The 22,669-nt window shown below is 35.5% G+C and overlaps 1 protein-coding gene across 45 annotated transcripts in view; it reads left to right on the top strand.

The window, feature by feature from the left end:
* The window catches only part of celf4 (CUGBP, Elav-like family member 4), a 257,804-nt gene that overhangs the window by 54,449 nt on the left and 180,686 nt on the right, over positions 1–22,669 (top strand). For 23 of the 45 annotated variants that reach the window (XM_073934447.1, XM_073934445.1, XM_068215837.2 and 20 more), the window contains exon 1: positions 5,931–6,499. The exons of 21 other annotated variants lie outside the window; for them this stretch is intronic. In XM_073934447.1, coding sequence (XP_073790548.1) covers positions 6,235–6,499 — 265 coding nt within the window. In that variant the 5' untranslated portion in view covers positions 5,931–6,234. Of the gene's footprint in view, positions 1–5,930; positions 6,500–22,669 lie in introns of those variants that run through there. One more of the 45 variants, NM_001002562.2, reaches the window with a different exon arrangement.

Here is a 22,669-nt window from a genome sequence, read left to right as displayed (position 1 = left end):
ACTCAATTCCTTCATGTTGTCCCAACACAAATCAATTGTGTGGAACTCAGCATTTTTTACGGGGCAGACTACACTTAGGGCTGTACAATATGGCAATGTAGCATATCAAATGGACTAAGGCTGGGCAATTAATCCAAAGGTAATTGAAATCAATTACGAAAAGTTTTCCAGGGCAATTTTTTTTTTATTACTTAACACGTGTGGAGTCACGTGACCTCACTCTGTTAAATGCTGAAGCTGATCTATACTTCTGCGGCCATTTTGCAGCCACATCTGTCTCTGGTCAAGCAGGACGATGGACCCATTCTTGAGCCTTACTTTGCACTACATAGTTAATGATTGGGGGCTGCACCAGAGATGCCAAGAGACAGCATATTGTCCATTACATTAAAATTATTATTTACATTAAAAATGTTTGTTTCAGTGCAAAAAAATGCACCATTTAAAATATTATTTACAGGATATGCCAGAGTTATTTTATTTAGTAGAGATGCTGCTTATTTTCTATTTTTTTAAATAATGAAAAAAATTGTTTACTAAAGTGCAAGTTATTAATTTTCACCTTTTTTATAATAAGTCGCTGTTAAATTTTAGACAATGTGTGATTTAATTTTAGTTGTTCACTGTTGATGTTGAATAAATAATCATCGATAGTAAATAGTGTGTGTTTTCTTTAATTATTTGGGTCCCACTTTATATTAAGTGGCCTTAACTAATATGTACTTACACAGGATTTACTAGTTTGTTACAATGTACTTATTGTGTAAATACATTTATTTACTGTCTACTTATGCTTGATTAAATACATGTATGTAATTAAATCTGTAATTAACTTTTTTAATTACATTTGTAAATACACTGTTGACCATCCCTTACACCTTAACCCACTGTTAAACCTACCCATGCCACTAAACCTGTCCATAACCCAACCTCTATCCCGACTCAAAAGCACCACAAGTGTTCTCAAATACATTATAAACACAGTAAGTACATTGTATTTATTTTCTGATGTAAGTACATAGTTAAAAATCTCTCACATGTAAGATGTGAGCATATTTACTGTACAAAACTTGTCAGTGAGCTGTAAGGGCAAAAAAATAAAATAAATAGTTAAAATAATCATTCATTAATCATAATCAAGTTAAAATGTTCAATTAATCGAGATTTTGATTAGTATGGACAAAATAAAAACTCTCATTCAGTCTCATGTCGTATCAAAAGATACATTGTTTACAGTATGGAATAAACACTATTTATATACTCATACACTTTTTATTTAACGAAACACATGTTTGACGTTTCAATTTGCACATAATAGCTATACGCACAATGTTCCATATATATGCTGTAGCCCTACTTACATTTTGTCAAATTGTATATTTTTGTTTATTTATTTATTTCATTCCTTTAATATGTATGTTTTTTTATTCTTTTGCTCTGTGGAATCTTTTGTCACGGAAATGAATTCCTCGTATGCTTGAAGAGACCTATCAATAAAGCTCCTGTTTTTTTTATTCTTTTGCATACAATTTATATGAGCTGAATTTAAACAAATTGAGTTCAAGATAAATTATTAAACTAAATTTCTTTGTTTAAATTCATTCCAAATAAATTGTTTGCAACCACTTACCTTTTTTTGTTTATGAACAATAAAAAAGCTCATTTGGATTCTGTTATTTTTTATCTTAATAGGTATGAGCACAATATCATACTCATTATGGGGATTTGGTTTGATCTATTTATTTTTAAACAGAAATATCATACATAAAAAGAATATATATATATATATATATATATATATATATATATATATATATATATATATATATATATATATATATATATATATATATATATTAGGTTGGGATTGAATTTTTAGAAAAGGGTTTTATTTTTCATAACATTTCATTAATGTTTTTCCATTACTACTTAAAAGTTTGCCCTGAAGCTCTAGATAAAGTGTGAAATATAATCACATATGAATGAAAACATATTGGAGTGTATTTTAAAATGTAAAAAAAAAAAACAAATAGCGCTTTCCATGTGGTATTTATAAACTAGTAATGGATTGAAGGTACATGATACAGGTACTGTATCATAAATATATATATATATATATATATATATATATATATATATATATATATATATATATATATATATATATATATATATATATATATCAAGATATGAGATGACTTGTATTGTGATATGAGATTTTTGTCTATTTTTTTTTCCTGATCAAAAAGAACAGGAGCAGGTAGACTTATTAATAGTTTTTGTTATTAAATCAAAGAGACACTCTTGATTTTTTTGAGCGAGAAGAGTGAAATGTGATTTTATTGTTGAAGCAAAAAACATTTTTGTCAGATGAAATCTACAGACCAACTGAAAGTAAGATCTAAGTAAAAAGATGTGATTCATAAATAATCTCTGTAAGAGTGCTTTAGATTTGCAGTGTCAGGGATTGACCTGTGGTTCTGGAATTATGTTTCTGGGACACTAAAAATATAAATGTGCTTTTATTTTGCTCTAAATGTTAATCAATCCAAAAAAAATATTTCATAAGAAGGTTTTAATCGCTTCTGCTTTGCATTGATTGTTTTGCAACATCTATAGATTAAGTTTTTTTTATTTTTAAGAAATGTCTAATATATCTTTATTTTATTTTAAATGGTGTAATATGGCTTTATTTTTGTATTGTAAGATAGGGTTTTAATCACAGCGGTTCGAACTGTAGTTTTGCAGAGTGACTAAAAAGTTATCAACATGATGATAAAGAACTTTACATTTAGTCAAACCATTCTTCTGCAATCTTATACCAAAAAAATGGAAATAAGGTCAGTATTAATAGCTATAAATGTGGGAGAGCGTTGATATTATGCGATTGCATTGTATTGCAACATGGAACAATTAAATGTTGATGTTAAATCAAAAGTAATTCACAAATACTTGAAAATGAGACGATTTAATGACAATAAAATTGCTATGGTGGTTACAACTGAATTAAATACAAAATAACTGTATAAAATGATAAAACATGAAATGATAAAACGTGATATAAATTGTACCCATAAATGTCAAATTAAAATTACCAGAGGTAGAAAAAGAGACACGGAGGAGGGAGAGAGAGACAAATAGAGCAGGCCCAGAAGTTAGCCTGATTGCATTAAAGTCAAAGAAGATAGACTGCAGAGAAGGAGAGAAGCAAAACAGGGTAGAAGCAGACCAGGAAAAGAGCCTAAGCAGAGTTTTACACCTATTTTGTATGTTTCTTGACCATGTGACTAAAGCCCAAATGCTGAGACATTCAAACTGACCAATCAACATGTGATCACATAATAAAACCCCTACAGTCCACACACCAGGCCCTGATCTTATCAGGATCTGTCTTTAGAGTCAGTATGGACCTTCTTGAATCAAAACGAAATGTTTTGTCATATAAACAAATGCATATGATAATTTAGCCTCTTACAGTATATTCACTCAGAGGAATAGGTTGTCATAATCCACTGTTGGGTCAAATATGAACAAACCCAACATTGGGTTTATCTTTCATTCATTCATTTTCTTGTCTGCTTAGTCCCTTTATCAATCCGGTGTCGCCACAGCGGAATGAACCGCCAACCTATCCAGCAAGTTTTTACGCAGCGGACGCCCTTCTAGTATTGGGGGTTATTTCAAATAATAATGTTAATAATTGAAATAATAAATCATATAAATACACATTTGGCCCTTCCTACATCAGTTCAAACCATTAGTAATACATAATTGCGCCAATCAGTCTATTCACGAAAAAAGAGCACCAATAGAAATCGTGTTCACAAGACTTTGTTTTCTCGTAAAATAGGTGTTTGTATTTATATTTAGCCTGAAAATAAAACCTAATTAGATGCATAGTTTGTAGTTTAACCTACAGTAACATCTGAAATAGTTAATCAGAGAATACTGTAGATCAGAATACACTAAATACTAAATGATACTAACAAATAAAAAAACTAGATATAATTAAAAAATACATAAATGACTAAAGCATGTATTACTAACAGTTGACCCCCCTGATTGTCAATGTAATTTGCACACTGAAAAAAGAAAATGGCACTAAAGTTACATTAGGTTTATATCAATTTATACACCAAAAAAGGCATATTTAAAAATGTAAGCATTGATGATATATTAAAATACTTTACTTAAGGGTGACAGTAATACTACTTAATTGTAATTGTAAAATTGTAACGTAAACATTAGATATACTATCTTTTAATCCATCTTGGTGCACTCATTGCCATCAAGAGTTATTTTTAAATATAGTATGATGATTTTCTCTAATCTTTTATATTTTTGAATAAGTTTATATCATGGCGACATGGTGGCTCAGTGCTTAGCACTGTCGCCTCACAGCTAGAAGGTCACTGATTCGAGTCCCGGCTGTGTCAGTTGGTATTTCTGTGTGTGTTCCCCCACAGTTCAAAGACATGCGCTACAGGTGAATTAAGTAAACTAAATTGGCAGTAGTGTATATGTGTGAATGTGAGAGTGTATGGGTGTTTCCCAGTACTGGGTTTCAACTGGAAGGGCATCCGCTGTGTAAAACATATGCTGGATAAGCTGGCGATTCAAGCTGTGGCGACCCATGATGAGTAAAGGGACTATTATAATTACATAAATACATATTTTAACCTAAATTACAATGCAACATTAAATTACACCCCCTAATTTCTCACTTTATTTTCAAAAACACCATTTGAAACATTCAGGTAAATATTTGTACACTTTTATTTATTTGTACACAAAAATTTCATAATCCACCTTTGGGTCAAATAAGGACAAACTCAATATTTATTTATTTATTTATTTATTCAATGGTATTTCAATAATATTTTAAACACAGCAGGAGGATTTCTCCATATTTGACCCAACTTTTGGTTACAACAGCCAAGCATTTTTTTTTTTTTTGAGTGAACATTAAATATGCATGAAATAGTTTGCTTGATATTACCTGTTGAGTACACTAATGTTATATGCATTATTTTGTTCTTTATAGCCATTCAAGTTATTGCAGATAAATAAATAAGAACACTATGTTGGCTAGCAATCCCGGATTGACATGGCATCACCCAATCTAAAATGCATTCTGGAAAGAAAGGGCACCACCATAACAAATAAATTCATCCAAAACGCCAAATGAGACCGATGCGGGATGAACACTGTCTCCGAATGGGTTAACAAGCTGTAATATTCAGATTTGTATGTTTATTATTACCCCCTTATTGAACACACGCGCTCAGAGTAGCGTGTCTCCTCCCTGCCCGTGCACACCGCGCGGAGGAGCTCACAGCCCTCTTTCTGGCTTCACGAGGACCATTGCTTTTCATTCAAGGAAATATAAAACATCTTTGTGTTTAATCGAAGTAGTAGATTAATAAATAATTGAATAAAAAAGAATGGATGAACCCCGTCGTGGTTGCGCGCATATGGCTGTTTGTACCCTCACACTTCCCCGGCGTTTCAGCACTGGCGCTGTCCATTAGTTCCCATCTTACAGCGATTTTAGTGAATCCTTTGATTCTTTCCAGAGGAAAAAAAAAAAATACATATAATACTATAATACATCGGAGTGCATTGGAAACAGTGCATGCACGCCTTTATTTTCTCTTCTTTTTTGCAATAAACAGATTGGATGTCACTACATACAAGTGTGCGTCATTCACAAGGCAGCGTACAAAGAGCCGTGTAAATGTGATATTTTCTTTATTTATAGTCCCTCTCCTTCGGCGGAACATACCATGTTACTGTATAACGATGAGAGGGGGAGAGAGCGCGTCGAGTGACATAAAGGGAGCCGCTTTTTCTCCTCGTCCTCCCCACTGCACGGAGCGCGTTTGAGACAGCCCTGTCGGTTTAAACCGGGAGGACACCCATACCGACTTCTCAATGCAAAAAATAAAAGGGTAGCTAGAAGCAGGGGCGAGGGGAACGGAGGTAAAGCGAACGCTGTCGGTCTGTCTCTCTCTTTCTCTCTCTCTGGTTTATATCACATGAATGAATGAATTGAGTAGTAAAAGGACACGTACAAGGAAACACGCCTCCGCCTGGACGACAAAACGCGTTTGATATTTGACTTGTGTTCAATGGTACGTGTTTGCATCTGCCAAAACCAGAGTAGGACGTCTCATCCCCCGTCATCTGAAGCACTCCAGAAGGTGTAGCAAGCTGAAAGTCCTCGCGGCGAACATGGCAACTTTAACGAACGGACAGGTGGACGCCGCGGTGCACGGAGGAGCGGCCAGTACGAACGGGCTCGTGAACGGAATAAGCCACACTCACAGTCCCGCGAGCTGCGCCACCATTCCCATGAAGGACCACGATGCCATCAAACTGTTCATCGGACAGATACCCCGCAATCTGGACGAGAAGGACCTCCGGCCGCTCTTCGAGGAATTTGGCAAGATCTACGAGCTCACCGTGCTGAAAGACCGCTTCACTGGCATGCACAAAGGTAGATTTCTCTCGCGACACTCTGTCATTAGAATGTCTTGATTTGCTTTGCCTCCGTCTCCATCAGAAAAAAAATCGAATGTTTTGAACGACAGCCTTGGATGTACAGGGTGATTTTACGTCTGAGTTTAACATATGTAATGCGCGGGGTGGTTATTCATTCATTGGTGTAGGTGGTCTACTACGAAAGTTGAGTATTGATTGAGGTTTGGAAGCGAATTTTGATACACAGCGATCCTTTTTTGCGCGATCCTATTTTGAGGATGGGGGGCGGGGGGGGGGGGGGGGGGGTATTTTACACTTGAGATTGACTTCTGTCTTATTTTTTGCTTCACAGTTTTCATACATCATTATTTAGTTGCGAATTGTGTGCTGTCAGGTTGTGAGACTCCAAGCTGTGCGTTTGTAACCCGTCGCTTGACGTCTTCATTTGAATATTTCTACTATAATGTGCACGCGTCCTGCAAAAAATGATATCTATTCATCACTCGCCGTTTCTCTTCGAGATTTTAACCGCAAGACTAAACGCGGCGCGTGAAAGTTTCAGCGATTGTAGAAAGCTTATGAATATTTAATGAGATAAGCACTGAGATAGTGTATGCTTGGTGTCTGTTGTTAAACAACTCAACGTAACGTTGTATTGGTTTGCTAAATCTCAGCAAGCGTTATATAGGGTTAAAGGTGATGCTGACCCTCATCCAAAATGCAAGAGTGAAACGTGTGCTTCACCCAGGGTTAAAGCTGGCCATGTAGAATAAGACCTTAACCTAGGGTTAAGTGTAGTGTGTAAAGCATGTACTGCTTTAAAAGCTGAATCGAGGTTCAGTTCGCCTGTAATTCCATCAAAAAATTTTCCATTGAGGCTTCTTCCATAGTAGTCTCTCTCTCTCTCTCTCTCTCTCTCTCTCTCTCTCTCTCTCTCTCTCTCTCTCTCTCTCTCTCTCTCTCTCTCTCTCTCTCTGTGTGTGTGTGTGTGTGTGTCTTCAAGTTTTGCCCACATTATGCTGACTAGTTGTTCAAGAATAGAAAAAACCTGGAATCTACAATCTTTGGACCATCTAACAGCCGTGATAATTCATCAGACTAAATATATTTTAATTAAACTATGAACATATAAATAGAAAATGTCCATCAATGACAGAAAAAGACTAGAGTGTGAGTTTACATTTATCTCTAATTGGTTTTATTGTAGAGATCGTATTGTGTACACAATATAAAATTCTTTTCTTGCTTGGCATCTGAGACAAATAGCCTATTATCTTGTGCCTTTTGTCCGAGGAGGACTGTGAGGGAACTGAAGGTAAATGGCAGCCGTCAAGACAATGAAGAAGAGAGCATTATAAGCAGGGATAGGATCTGTAGTGAAAGGTTCTGTCCAGTAACCTCTTAATTGGGGTTGTGTAGCCACGATTGTTCCTGTGCTATTGCTTCACAATAAAATATTAATTTATGATGACAGTCCACACAATAGCGTTTCAGTGTGGCGAGTTCTAGCAGCCGAACTATAATTACCTCCTGCTTATCTTCTCCTTGCCAGTTGGTGTCATGCGCAGCAACTCGCGTCTCCGGTTAGGTCCGTCCACAACTGTGCCTTGTTTGTGCGCTCGCTCGCTCCTGCAGTGTGGTAATTACTGCTGAAACTGTGTACCTGTGGTGTGTTAGGAAAGATCAATTCCTGGAGCCCTCAGCCAGGGGTCCAAAAAGGGTCTCCCTAGGAGGATCTTCCCAGGGGTGTCATTATTCCACAGGCTTGCCTAATTGATCCCCAACCCAGAGGACATTGTTTGGCTTTAGGGTCACATCAGTGGCTAATTTATCTATGGGAGTCGAGGGAAGAGCTGCTTACCCCCAGCCCCAGGGATGAAGTCCCTCCGTTGTAGTAAACAAAGCTGTCCTCTGTATGTGCCTAGCAAAAATGTGGCTTTGAGTAGCGGGTCTGTGGAGGGTAGGAGGTTATCTTTTATTAATAGCACCGCTGGAGTACTCCCCGTCCGGTGGTTAATCATGTTGCTCGTGAACTATGGGGAGTCGTGCTGGCTGATTCTAGGAACTGTCTCCTCCTCTCAATATATGGTTCTTTTGTACCCATCCCCCCACTGCAGGGCCCGTGTTCGCTGGTGTGGTCGTCAGACCGGCTTGGCTCCCTGTTGCAACTGGGTTTAGGTACTCGTTCACTCTCTCTCTCCACAACATAAGGACTGGCGTCAGTGTCTCTCAAAATCCATTTCCCTTTGGCAGCAGTGCCGTTCTCTCCGTACCCTGCAGTACACCGAGGCCTGTCCTCTATGGAGCTCTCGTTGCTTCAAGAACTTAATATGCTGTTTTGTAAAAACGACCTTTCCCTTCACTTTCAGGAAAAAATAGTACCTTTGCAGCAGCTTGTCACTGGGGTAGTACCCTTAAAACTCGCTAATATTTACACTGAAAGGCAATGTTCACCTAAAAGGAAAATTCTTTCAGCATTTATTCACTCCTCTGTTGTTCTGACTATTTCTAATGTTGCACATTAGTCTGTTCTTCTATAAAATGAAAGTCATTTTGAACCCAGAATGTTCTTTCTTGTGAGTTCCACAGAAGAAAGTTGGAACAACATGAGGGTGAGTAAATTATTCATCTTGATTTCTATAGTGCTTTTTATTAGGAATGTCCAGATCTGATCACGTGATCGGAAATCGGGCATGATCATGCTGTCTCAGACTCGATCAGAATCGGACATTACCTCATAATCAGGACTCGAATATATACTTATATATACAGTAAAAGTCAGAATTATTAGAACCCCTGAATTATTAGCCCTCCTGTTTATTTTTTCCCCCCAATTTCTGTTTAACAGAGAGCAGATTTTTTCTACACATCTACACATAATAGTTTTAATAACTTATTTCTAATAACTGACTTATTTTATCTTTGCCATGATGACAGTAAATAATATTTGACTAGATATATTTCAAGACACTTTTATAAAGCTTAAAGTGACTTTTAAAGGCCTAACTAGGTTAATTGGGTTAACTAGGCAGGTTAGGGTAATTAGGCAAGTTAGTCTACAGAACAAACCATTGTTATACAATATCAATTCATCAAATATCAAAAATAAAAAACTGCTTTTATTCTAGCTGAAATAAAACAAATAAGACTTTCTTCAGAAGAAAAAACATTATCAGACATACTGTGAAAATTTCCTTGCTCAGTTAAACATAATTTTGGAAATATTTAAAAAAGAAAAAGTATATAAAAAAAAATATTTATATATATATATATATATATATATATATATATATATATATATATATATATATATATATATATATATAAAATTATAATTATTCTCATTATTTTCATAATTATAACATATTCATTGTTGGTATGCGATGGCACAGTGTTAGACCTCTTTTTTGACTTCACATAGAAACCGCAATGTTTGCAGCATGACATCACTTTTTTTACAGAAACGCTATTGGTTAAACGTGGCAAAGTAAAACACGGAAGCAGATTGAAGCTGAAAGCGTGAGTCTGTCTGCGGTCTGGAGGTATTAAAAAGTTCATGACAACAACATTGCCATAGCAAACTGTAAGATATGTAAATTTGGGATTGCCTGCCGGGTATTTTAAGCTGAGCTGCTCTTCGTTTTTATATTAGATTTCTTTTATATGTACTGTTGCACTAAAGTCCAAAAGTAAAGAGTTTATGGTATTTATTGCTTGATTGTTTAAGCTACCTCACAGAAGTGCTCTGTTTGTTAACAGAGTTGTTGAATGTTAAAATAAGGTGAATTAAGTAAAAAATAAGGAACATCCTGGATCTGTTTTTTCGCTCTTTATTTTTTCGGGTTTCAGTATCGTTAGATACTCAAAATCAAATGACTCACACTAGGTCGAGTGTGAGTAGAGTGTGTCAAAACAGTTTAACACCGATGAGGGAAAAGAGAATAAAAAAGCATAGCAGTATTTCAAAATTTGGAAGATTTCAGCAAGTCAGACAGGCAGTAAATTATGAACAAATTGTCTTGTTGGGCTTTAAAGTTCTGCATGAAACTATATTTTGACACATATCAGAGTGAAACAGCTGAAGATATTTAGGACAGGACTTGATTTAGTTCATCTGAAGCTGATTGGATTGTTGTTTCATTGTTTGCGTATCATTGCGATCTCATGTGAGAGTGACATGTTGCTAGAGGGGAGGGATTATTACCTCGCTCTCACAGCGGTGCACACGTCATTAAACACGAGAGGCTGTTGTGAGGAGAGAGGGAAGGTTAATGTGTTTGATTAAAGATTACAAGAGCACATTAAATAAACAAATGATGATGTGAACAGGTGAATCATTTAATATAAACACTTCGGTATTGCATAAAAGTAAAAATGGCCCTTTTGATTGCATGATGTTATAGGATCTGTCTCACCGTGCTTTAAAACTAAACAGTACATTGATTCATTTATTCATTTTCTTGTCGGTTTAGTCCCTTTATTAATCCGGGGTCGCCACAGTGGAATGAACCGCCAACTTATCCAGCATTTTTACACAGCGGATGCCCTTCCAGCCGCAACCCATATCTGGGAAAACTAAACAGTATAATGCTATCCTAAAAGCAAGTTCACACAACATTAGCCCTATTTTAATTTTAGCCCATTATCAACTTGATTTGATTTGTAAACAACAATGGATGTCAGGCAGCAATAATACACATTTATTACATTTTGATTTGTTTTGATTTGATTTATTTATTTCAAGCATAAAAACCATGCATAAAAATTATTTAACAAAAAATACATTTCAACATGGTCGCAATGGAGTGGGATGAAGCACAAGCTTATTATTTTCCCACCCCGTTACCACACACATCATTATATTACAGTCTTTTACTTCAACTTATTTCTTCATGCGACATATTTTACTCTTGGTGTCTATGATATATTATATGTTTGATTGCATTCGTACATTTGCATTTTATAACATTTATAGTACATTAAATATCATTAGTAAAAAAAATGAAATCTGTTTTTCAAATAGAAAGGGATCTACCATAACACCAAATTAATCCGAAACACCAAATGAGACCGATGCGGGATGAACACTGTCTCTGTATGGGTTAACAAGCTATAAGATTTGTATGTTTATTATTACCCCCTTTTTAAACACCTGCGCTCAGAGTAACGTGTCTCCTTCCTGCCCGTGATCACCGCACTGAGGAGCTCACAGTTTTGGAATCAGTTTTAATGAAAAGTTGTAGCCTATTGTTATTTATTACACAAATAACAAACTAGCCAGCACAACTTTCACAAGTTTGGTCATTTGAATAATAAGACAATGATAAATAATCATTTTTCTAATAAATAATCACATTTCTCTTGTAAAAAAAGGTAAAAGTAAATTCATAAATTACAAGAATAGTCTAATTAGTATTAAAATGAACTTAAATATGGGTTGTTTTTGGTGCTTCATGCTTTTTATTGGTACTTTTTTCTTACGTCAGATTATATGTTTTCTTGCAGAGCAGATTTTAGACTCAAAATTAATTAGCATTGGCCAAAACTGTCACGGCGAAGCGAGAGCCAACAGTCAGCGCATCTTCAATGGGTTATTTCCACAATTTATGATGGTATCGCAGTCAAAATAGGACAAATGAGCTCATGTATTGGACAAATTCTGGATCTTTGTGAATGGGGGTGGGTCTTTCAAACCAAGACCACTCCCCCATGGCTTACGGGCCGGTGTTTATATTTGTTCAGTTTCTCTATAATGGGTTCCATCCTATCAGTGACATTGACCAATAAGAGCAGAGAAGCTCTTTCTTATATAGTTTTCAAACATGATGAAACAAAAGGGAAACAATGGGATTAATGCTGCCAGTTGGCATCAAGCAATAAGCTGTAGCCTTTTGTTATTTATTACACAAATAACTAACTAGCCAGCACAACTTTCACAAATTTGGTCATTTGAATAATAAGAAAATAATAATAAATAATAATTATTCTAGCTTTTCTTGCCAAAAAAAGGCAATTTGAAAATTCATAGATGACAACAATAGCCTATTAGTATTAAAATGAACTTTAATATGGGTTGTTTTTGGTGCTTCATGTCTTTTTATTGGTACTTTTTTGACCCAAGATTTTTAACAAGAAGATATTAGACTCAAAAATTATCAAAAATAATTATTTGCATTGGCCAAAACTGATTATCTGAAGTCACGGCGAAGCGAGAGCCAACAGTCAGCGCATCTTCAATGGGTTATTTTCACAATTTATGATGGCATATGAGTAAAAATTGGACAAATGAGCTCATGTATGGGATAAATCTGGATCTTTGTGAATAGGGGACCCACCAAAATCCCCCCTGGCTGTGTTTAAATGCGTTCAATTTCTCCATGACGGGTTCCATCATATCAATGACATTGACCAATAAAAGCAAAGAAGCTTTTTCTTACATAGTTTTCAAACATGATGAAACAAAAGGGAAACAATGGTATCGGTCCTGCTAGTTGGCATTAAGCAATAGAGGAAAGGGTTGCAGCAATATTCCTGTGACATTCCCTTAGGACGACAAGACAATCAGCTCAAAACAATCCACTTCATTTGTTTCCTGAAGTTGTAGTTCAAGTTTTTTGCATGTTGTTATAGATGACAAGCACTGTATTGTGTGTGTACATGCCCTGACTAGTATTTAGGAGTCATAATCGCAAAATCTATTGTAACAGACTCAAATATTTCGAACCCGGCGTAGCAGAGCTTTCACTGATAGTGCCTCCCAAACAAATTACCATTTGTTAGAGCGCCATAAATATTCCTACAGTTGTCTGCCCTCCTTGATCATTAACATGATCGCATTGTCTTGTTTTTCATCATTATAGGAAGTTCTCCATCTTGGCTCCTCATCAATCTCCACCTCCTCCCACTTCCTCTATTCGCACGTTATCACCTCCTCCAGCCTGTATGTCTCTGCCGTCGCTCCTCTCCCAATCATGCGATTTCTCTTTCCATTCATAGGGTTTTGTCATCCATTTATTCACTCACTTACCTTCCCACACACATCGTTCAAGATTTACCATTGCACTCCATGCTGAGATGAGGTCCTGAGAGCAGGTCTGCAGCTCTCAGCTGGGGTCTTAGGATAACGCGAATGACAGAACCTCATGCTTTTCAATGCTGATATTGATGTCACTAATAGATGGGCTGTTTCTCAATATGCGCTCTTGTCTGTATTTGCAGTCATGCGTCATCAACCGTCGACAAAGTACTGTTTTAATTCAAAGTTTACATCTTACCAAGTACAGATAAAATTCCCAGATGTGTACTTGCTCCCTTTTTGTCGAGGATGCAGCGAGAGGTGACTTGTGCAAACTTGTGAAGCACAGGTATTCCAGAATGCATTGCAGCCCAACCAGCGAAATCTAATGGTGGAGAAAACCTCCACAATTTTAAAAATGCTCCTTTGCTGTGTCACAAAATAAAGATTTAAGAGTTTTTCAGGCGAGAATGTAGTTGTTTTAAACTCGAATCGACAGTTTTTTTACAAAGATCGCTCAATGTGCTTAAAGCTTACATGGACTCTGACCCCAAGCCTGTCAGCGGTAGCTTCATCATCACCTCCCCCGCCGAAAGCAGCTTTCATCAGCCAGTCCATCTCGAATCTACCGCTGGATTTCATCTGTCCATTTTAGTTCAAACATGATATTTAATCGATCTTGTCTATATCTAACGGACAGTTTTTGGTCATTTATATCTATTATTTGTTCTTTGTGATGAATTATTTTGGCAGTGTTATTTTGTTACGTTTTAAAATTTCATTATGCTAACGTTACCATATCGTACAATGTTTGTCTTTGTTTACTTAATCGCTTAACCTTACCTTTATTTCCTTTAGGTACTTCTTGTTATCTGATAATCAAAGACACGAGTCTTTGTATAATAACCCATAACACTTCACATTTATGGTGATTTATGTTTACGTTTTCTTATATCAAGCACATTGATTTATAATATTTATAAAACATTAATTATAAGCAGTGCTTTATATAATTTAAAAATTTTATTGTTAATGTACAGTGACATTCTTCAAATGTGGTTATCAGATATGTGACAATGCGACTATCATGTAAACATGCAGATCAGATTTATTGAGGCATTCCATTTTGTACATCATTAAACCTGCGACAATGTGGTTCTTCTCCACGGTTTAATGACCTAGAAGGAAGACTGTGTGTTTGTGCTCATTCTAAAATTTCTGACCCACTGCTCCTTATTAAAGCCTGCCACAATTTGCTCCCACCAGACCTGAGATCTCTCTCATACCCACAAATTCCTCTAAATGGTGGAGGACACCATTTATAAACCATAGGCCCAAGCTGCGATGATGGCCCTTTCCCTCCTCCTCTGCTTCAAAATCATTTTAAAGTTGGAAGAACTTCGCATATTTCACAGAGCTAAAAGCAAGAGCATTCATTATATCATGGCTAGTGTGACGCAGATGCTAGAACCCGCCTTTACACATGCATGACATTATAAATTGTATGGCAAATGTAAACACATGAATCAGATATGGGTCACAATCAAAAAGAAGTATCAATGACAGAAGTAAGTGATGTTATAAAGTACACTGCCGCTTCATTTGAAGAAGTTTCCAACTTGTGTCCTAACGTCCTCGGGAGTTCATTCTTTCAAGTCTGAATTCCGAAGAACGACAATCTTTGCATACTTGGTATTAATAAACAGCCATGGTTTCTGCTTGCTTTGCAAGATTGTTTAGATTTTAACAAGACATCAGTTGGACTAGGCTGTTGACATCACATCCAAACACATAATGAAAATACTTGTTGTTCCACGACTGCATGACGATTTTCCTTAATAAAATTTAAAGCAATATATTTAGGATGATATCCATACAATAAAAGTCAATTAGGGGTACATTTCAGAAAACCATCGTTAGCAAACTAAGGTCGCAAGTTCTGTCGTTACAAACATAGTTCGAGGCCGTTTTCCAAATCTGAACATTTGCAAACTGCATCGCAAACTTGTACGCTTGCAACTACACCTCTAGATCTGTAGTTAGAAGCATACTGTAGATCCTGGCTGTGTTCTATTATCAGTTATCCTCCCTATGCTCTATTCATTTAGAACATTCCAACATTTAAACTTGGAATGATTAATATAAAAATAAAAACAATTAAGTCATCACTTTTAGGAGTAATTAACTTTTAAGTTAAGTTTAGGTTTGTAAATAAGTATTTTTTACAGTGCAGTTTTAACAATCTTTATATTTACAATTGCATTCCCTTCGTAGTGCACTTTGAAAACGTTTTTACTTAAAATTTTTAATTTTAGTAGTTACTCCACCTCGTTTAGAGCGTCATTGGGGACGTTTTACATTATAACTAGTTTCAAACGATGAATCTGCGACAGAGCAACTACAGTTTTGAAACACTCGTCACTACATCGTTCTTTTCCCAAACGATGCATCATACTATGATAGTTCAGCCATGAGTTATGTCGTTGTTTGGGAAATGCACTCCAAGTCTAATGTGTTTCCACCACCCCTTTTTGTGTTCCACTGGAAAAAGAATGGCATGTTAGTGTGAATCAATATGACAATGACTAAATCATGATTCTGGCTGAACTATACCTTTAATTAGTAGCAGTTGCATTTTCAGCAGATTCTAAAATCATTGCGCGTTGTGCAGGTAAACACCAGAAGCGATCATCGCCGAGAAGTGTGAGCGTTTGAAGTTGTGATGAGTGTAGGTGGAGAGGGAACGTGTTTGATGCTATAAAGAAGCACGTAGGCGGAGACGCTGCATTTTTCGTACTGTGCTGCTGAATTCACACCGTCTATTTTTGATAGTCATTATTCCCATGCATATGGTCTGCTTTAGTGCTCCATTTATTTATTTTATTTTTTTTTTTATATGCAGACATGGCACATATTTGATTGCGCCGTTGCTTGATACGCATCTGACTGAATAAAGCATGATGCGTTTTACGTGCGGACTTTAATGAGACACTGAGCGGAGGTGGCTCCATTCATCCTCATGCCTGAGCAGCCAAAGTAATGATTCTGTACATCAGTTATCTAGTCCTTAGACTCCTGTCTCTCGGGAGAAAGTGAGAAAGAGGCGCTACAACCATGGCTAAAGGATGGAGATCGGAGGGGAATGTTGGATCGAAAGGAAGGGGGAAGCAAAACAAAAAAGGATGGATGAAAACAGACTAAAAGAGAATTTAGCAGTTTAGGCTTCTGTTTTAAACTGAGTAATAGAAGCAGACAGGGAAAAAGAGTTGGTGGAGAAAACAGGTACTCGGGGCAGGCCTGAGCTTGGGGAGTGGTGGATGGGGGGGTTGCACGTCCTCCGTTCTCCAGCACTTTCATTTGGCTGCTCTGCGTGACTCAGCACAGCTAATAGAGGCCATTTGTACCGGTCACCAGCAGCTACAGGAAACATGCTGCGGACCATAACGTCTTCTCCGTGCCTGCCTTTTAGCGTAGAGGATGCACTGAATGACTCTCCCGGCCTGCAGAGTCTGGGACAGTTAGTATTGTCTTGCTCTTTTTCGAGTCAAATCAATCGCTTAACTTTAAAACATGTTCAAGGTTTTATCATTGTCTAGACAGTCACATTTCCAAACAAACTCTCTTGAAAAGTGAATGAGCATGAATGCTTTCCAATGGAGGGACATGCTATCAACAGACTCAGTTAACAGGGAAAGAAAATTCTGTTTCCGGGCAGCCTAAACCTGAGTTTCTGGGCAGGATTTTTTCCGAAAGACAATTGGATGTCCTTGTCGGAGAAAGAGAAACGCTGGGTTTTTCCTCCTGCGGCTTGGTGTTAATTCAGCTCGCGTCCTGGACTCACCATTGCATTGCTGTTGCATCATCTGCACACACAGCGTTTCTCTTTTTTTTTCCCCTCTCTAGCTCGTTTGGATCTGCAGATGTTCCGAGCCTCAGCCCATCCCAAATCCTCTCAAGTCTCTAGTCTCCGATCGCTCATCCCCGCAGAGAAAGCGCCGACAATCTCCCGCTATGAGTGTGGTTTCTGCGAGGCGTGATCGATGTGACTGTTTTGTTTATGAGTGAGTCCATGTGTCACCAGAGAGGTAGCTTTGTCAATAAGCAGCACAAAGTACGAACATGCATGTAAAGATGTGTTTGTCAGGCCCATATTTCAGGTGGACAGTCGTGAGGGTGGTGGTTTTTGTGTTTTTTTTTGTTTGTTTTTTTTTTTAGGTAATTGCCACTGAGGTCAGACATCAAGAGAAAAGATATTTCCTTGCCGATGAAATGGAGAGGGGAAAAGAGGTTACGGTGATCCTTATTAAGGAGGGAGTTGGACCAAAAAGGAAGGTCTGTTATCATATATATATAATGGTTCTAAGCCTGTCTGCGCCCTTTCATAGAGCTGGCTCAATAAGGCTCAAGACGTGTTTGGTGCGATTTGTTGCTATTTTCAGACCAGCGCAACCCTAATTTTCACGTTTTGCACCATGTTGTTTAAATAGCAAATCCTTTTGTGCCACTTTGTGGACTCATGGGTGTGCCCGTTTATAAAGGAGACGTGTTGCACATTGTTGGCGTGTTGCTATTTTGACGAACTGAAATAGACAGCACCATTGACCAACTAAAAGCTGGTCTATCATAGAGCGCGTTAGTTATGTGCCTATGCAGTCCAAATGCTTACTCATTGCTTAATACACCAGGATGTACAACAATACACAGATATCTTTACAAATGAAAAATATGTATTTTTTTTTTCAGTTTATTCATGACAATTAGCAATTGTAAAATGTTAATGTTATTGACAGTATTATTTATTATATGCATATTTATATTTGTCTTAATAAACCAAGTTTAGATTTGTCCACCTGTCAGATTTTAGAGACGTCTGCATCACCATATGGGGCATAAGAATAGGACGTGTGTTTGGTATATCTCAAATTTTTGACCACACTTACAGTTATTATTGTTCATTTATTTTTTTGCTAGCATTTAGAACTGAATTTAGAAATAGTTTTGAAACAAATCTTTGTGCTTAACAAACAAAATTAAATATGTAAACTAATGGATGTCTTCAATGGAGTGCGTACAACAACGTTTCCTTATGCACAAGTAAGAAAAGAAAGTAAAGAGGCTGAATGGAGGTGGCTCATTCTTTATCCTTGTGCTGCAGATGCTCTGTTTAATTGTTTTCTCACTGGTAAAGTGCTCCGTTTTTTTCACTTACAAAGTCTGCCATGTAAAAAGCAAATGCACCATGGCATGACACAACTCACTCTTAAAAGGAGTGGAAGATGAGACTCTGATTGGTGTAATGGTGTAATTCGAGCATGCCCTTAATGCTTTTGTGCTATGCCTTTAGACTTTGTGCCTAGATCGTTAAAATAGAACACTTTGAGTTTCTGAACACAGAAGTGATTTTGTTAAGTAATTTTGTTATATAATATGTTGTAGAACACAATCATAGTTGTTTCCTTATAACTTTCAAAGTATTTTATTCCCTAAAATGTAAGTCAATGGGGACTTTTGCCCACTAACATTATTTAAAATATTCAGTTTTGTGCAGAAAAAATACAGAGAAAGCGTATTTGTAGAGCACATTTCAGATATAATTATAATTCTTAGTGCTTCACATAAGAAATAAAATTAACAAAATTCATTGGAAAAAATAAATCAAGAATTAAAATTATTAAAAACAGATTGAAAATGTTAGAACAAGTTGAAGTTGAAGTCAGAATCATCAGCCCCCCTTTGAGTTTTTTTTTCTTTTTTAAATATTTCCCTAATGATCTTTAACAGAGCAAGGAATTTTTCACAGTTCTTCTGATTTAACTTTTTTTCTTCTAGAGGAAGTCATATTTGTTTTATTTAAGCTAGAATAAAAGCTGTTTTAAGTTTTTTAAACACCATTTTAAGGTCAATATTTTTAGCCTCTTTAAGCTATATTTTTTGATAGTCTACAGAACAAACCATCGTTATACAATAACTTGTCTAATTACCCTAACCAGCCTAGATTACCTAATTAACCTAGTTAAGCCTTCAAATGTCACTTTAAGCTGTATAGAAGTGTCTTGAAAAATATCTAGTCAAATATTATTTACTGTCTTCATGGCAAATATAAAATAAATCAATTATTAGAAATGAGTTAGTAAAACTATTATGTTTAGAAATGTGTTGAAGAAATCTTCTCTCCGTTAAACAGAAACTGGGGGGGGGGAATAAACAGGGAGGCTAATAATTCTAACTTCAACTGTACATTAAATAAATGGTGAGTAAATAGCAATTTTTTGGTGAACTATCCCTTTAACTAGTGTGACCCTGTTGTACTGTCTAAATTGGGCCCAAATGTAATCATTTCCTCATACCTTGAGGCATTTATAAAACCGGCCTCAGTTCTTTCGTGAGCAATTGCTCGTCCCAAAACACTCATCTCATGAATTTCATCTATTATAGTATCTACCATAACTCTCTGTCAGACGGTGGTGTTGTGTTGGGCTATTTGAACTTTTAAACTGGAAGTAATGGCGTCTGGTGGAGGCGATTTAGTTTCTAAATTGAAAACTATGCAAATATGCTACGCTGCGCCGCTGTTTTGCAGGCTTCCTAAAAATTTCATCCTGCAAGATTTATGTCCGGCGTAATGGCCTTGTTGTGTTTTCATATATTTAAATAGCGGGACTTGAAGAGCAAGGCTGGGCTAAACCGGGTTCAGCCCTAAAAGTTTTATAAGGTTTAGCTGTAATTTCATATAAACCGCGCTGATGAAAAGCCCGAGGCCACACCCCCCTCTGCGGCATGCTGCTTTTATCTCACCCCGAATCCCTATTTTTTTTATTTAAGAACATCTAAAGCCTTGCAGTGCTCTGGCAACAACTCCAGCGAAATTAATAGTTTCTGCTTTCAAACTAGTTGCATCATCTAAATGTTATTGTGGTGTGCGTATTAAATATTTACAAGGTTTAGGAGTGATATGTGCTCTGCTGTCTAGGCAAGGCTAAGAAAAGGTGTCATGGTGCCCACAATACGTAGAGAAAACAGAGCTGCCAGTCAAAATGCTTCAGTGCTTTCATTCGGTTGCATTGAAAAACAGGCTATTGTGAATATTTAGATTTTTCTACCTGGATTTGATGACTACTGAAACAGAGATTTATCACAGTGCAGCCCTGAAATGCTAAACTAATAGCAAGTTGAGCATTTAAATCTTAATCAATATTTAGATATACATTCATTCAAACCCCCTTCTCTTATTTAAAAATGTAATACAGATAACTGTGAACACTAACACTGTATTATTATATGTATTTTAGTAAATACAAGTCAGAATAAGGATGTTGTTTTCTTTTTTTACATAAATATGCACACTCAAAAAATAATTTTTGCTGCTTATTTAAATTAATATTACTAAAACAACACAACTGTTATTTTTTAATTGTGACAACTTAATTGTTTTATGTTTAATCCACTTAAATTTGGTAAAACATTTATGTTCACCTAATCAATTTGTGTTTGGACAACATAAAGGAATTGTGTGAAATGCAGCAATTTTACAGCGCTTAAAAGTGATATATTATAATGATAAACTACTTATTTAACATGAGTTGAATCAACAGAATTGTTTAATGTTTTTTTTTTCAGACAACTTAATAGTTTTATGTTCAATCCACTTGTTAGTAAAATGATTAAGTTCACTTTATCAATTTGTGTTGGGTCAACAAGAAGGAATTGTGTGCAACCCTGCGTTTTTTACATGGTATGTTATGCTGAACGACAATGCAGCATTATGTTGACTTTTTTTTTTCTCAAAAATCATCTGAAACAGTTTGCATATGTTTAATTTGCTTTCCGTTCATACTAAATGACACATATAAATTGAATTGGACGGAGACACCAACACTGTGAAAAATTGAGTTCCACACAATTCCTTCATTTTGTGGCAATGAATCATTTTAACAAATTTATGTGGATTGAACATAAAACAATTAAGTTGTCCCAAATAAATACTTAAGAATTGTGTTGTTTCAATTCATTTATAATAAGTAGTTTGAACAAGCAGCAAAACTGAATATGGCACATAGTCTTTGTTTTTTTTTTTTTTTTTTTTTTTTTTAGGTTTTTTTTTTTTTTTTGAAGAAAGGCTTATACATTTTGTGTAAAACTTAACGATGGAAAAAAAATGGTTACAAAATTTTGTTCCAACACAAATTGAGTTAAATTAATTGTTTTTACAAATTTAAGTAAACTGATTATAAATCAATTGAGTTGTCCCAAAAAATACTTAAGAATAATACTTAAGAATTGTGTTGTTTCAACTCATTTAAAATATAAAGTAATTTGAACAGCTAAATTCTTTTTTTTTTTGTGAACATGGCTCATATAGTCTTTGTTTTGTTTTGTTTTTGTTTTTCTTGTATTACATTTTTGTATATTATTTTAACTAGATTAATAAACTTAATAATTATTAAATTTAACAAAATTTTGAATAAATCATATGTTTTTAATAAACATACCTGTTGAATTACATAATATTAATTAACCCGCAGTCATGTTATTTAAACACTTCACTTGTACTTTAAAATGCTTTTTATGTCTTTAAAAACCATTGTAAATTTAGCATAATAATCATGTTTTTTTCCAATATGTTATTTTAGTCCCATTTTGGAATTATTAAAAATATATATATATTTTTTTTATATTTGTTTGAAAATTTTGTGCATTTTCCTTTTTCTTTTTTTATAAATACTGCATAGAACTTAATGATTGGGAACAAAACTGTTTTGTCCCAACACAAAACTTAAGTTAAATTAATCATTTTTACAAATTGAAGTTGATTGAACATATGAGAATTAACTTGTCCCAGAAAACACTGTGTTGTTTCACCTCATTTAAAATAAGTACTTTAAGCAAGCAGCATAAATTATTTTTTTTGTTTTTGTTTGAGTTAACATGGCAATATATAGTCTTTGACCATTATTTTGTAATAATTGTGATATTATTAGGTGTTCCAATTCAGTGTTTGGAACCGGAAGTTGCATAATTCTAGGCTAAAAACTTACTGCAAAAAAAAAATATATATATGAAAAAAAGTCATGACAGCAAATGTTTTTATGTTACTTTAACCCATTTCAATAATGTAATCAAGTTTAATGTATTTTTTTTTGTCCGTTTGACTGAAGTAAATTAAGTTGACTA

The sequence above is a fragment of the Danio rerio genome, chromosome 21 (genome assembly GCF_049306965.1).
Source record: "Danio rerio strain Tuebingen ecotype United States chromosome 21, GRCz12tu, whole genome shotgun sequence".
Lineage (NCBI taxonomy): Eukaryota > Metazoa > Chordata > Actinopteri > Cypriniformes > Danionidae > Danio > Danio rerio.
The sequence above is the reverse complement of the archived record's forward strand: the minus strand, read 5'-3'. Positions and strand labels throughout refer to the sequence as shown.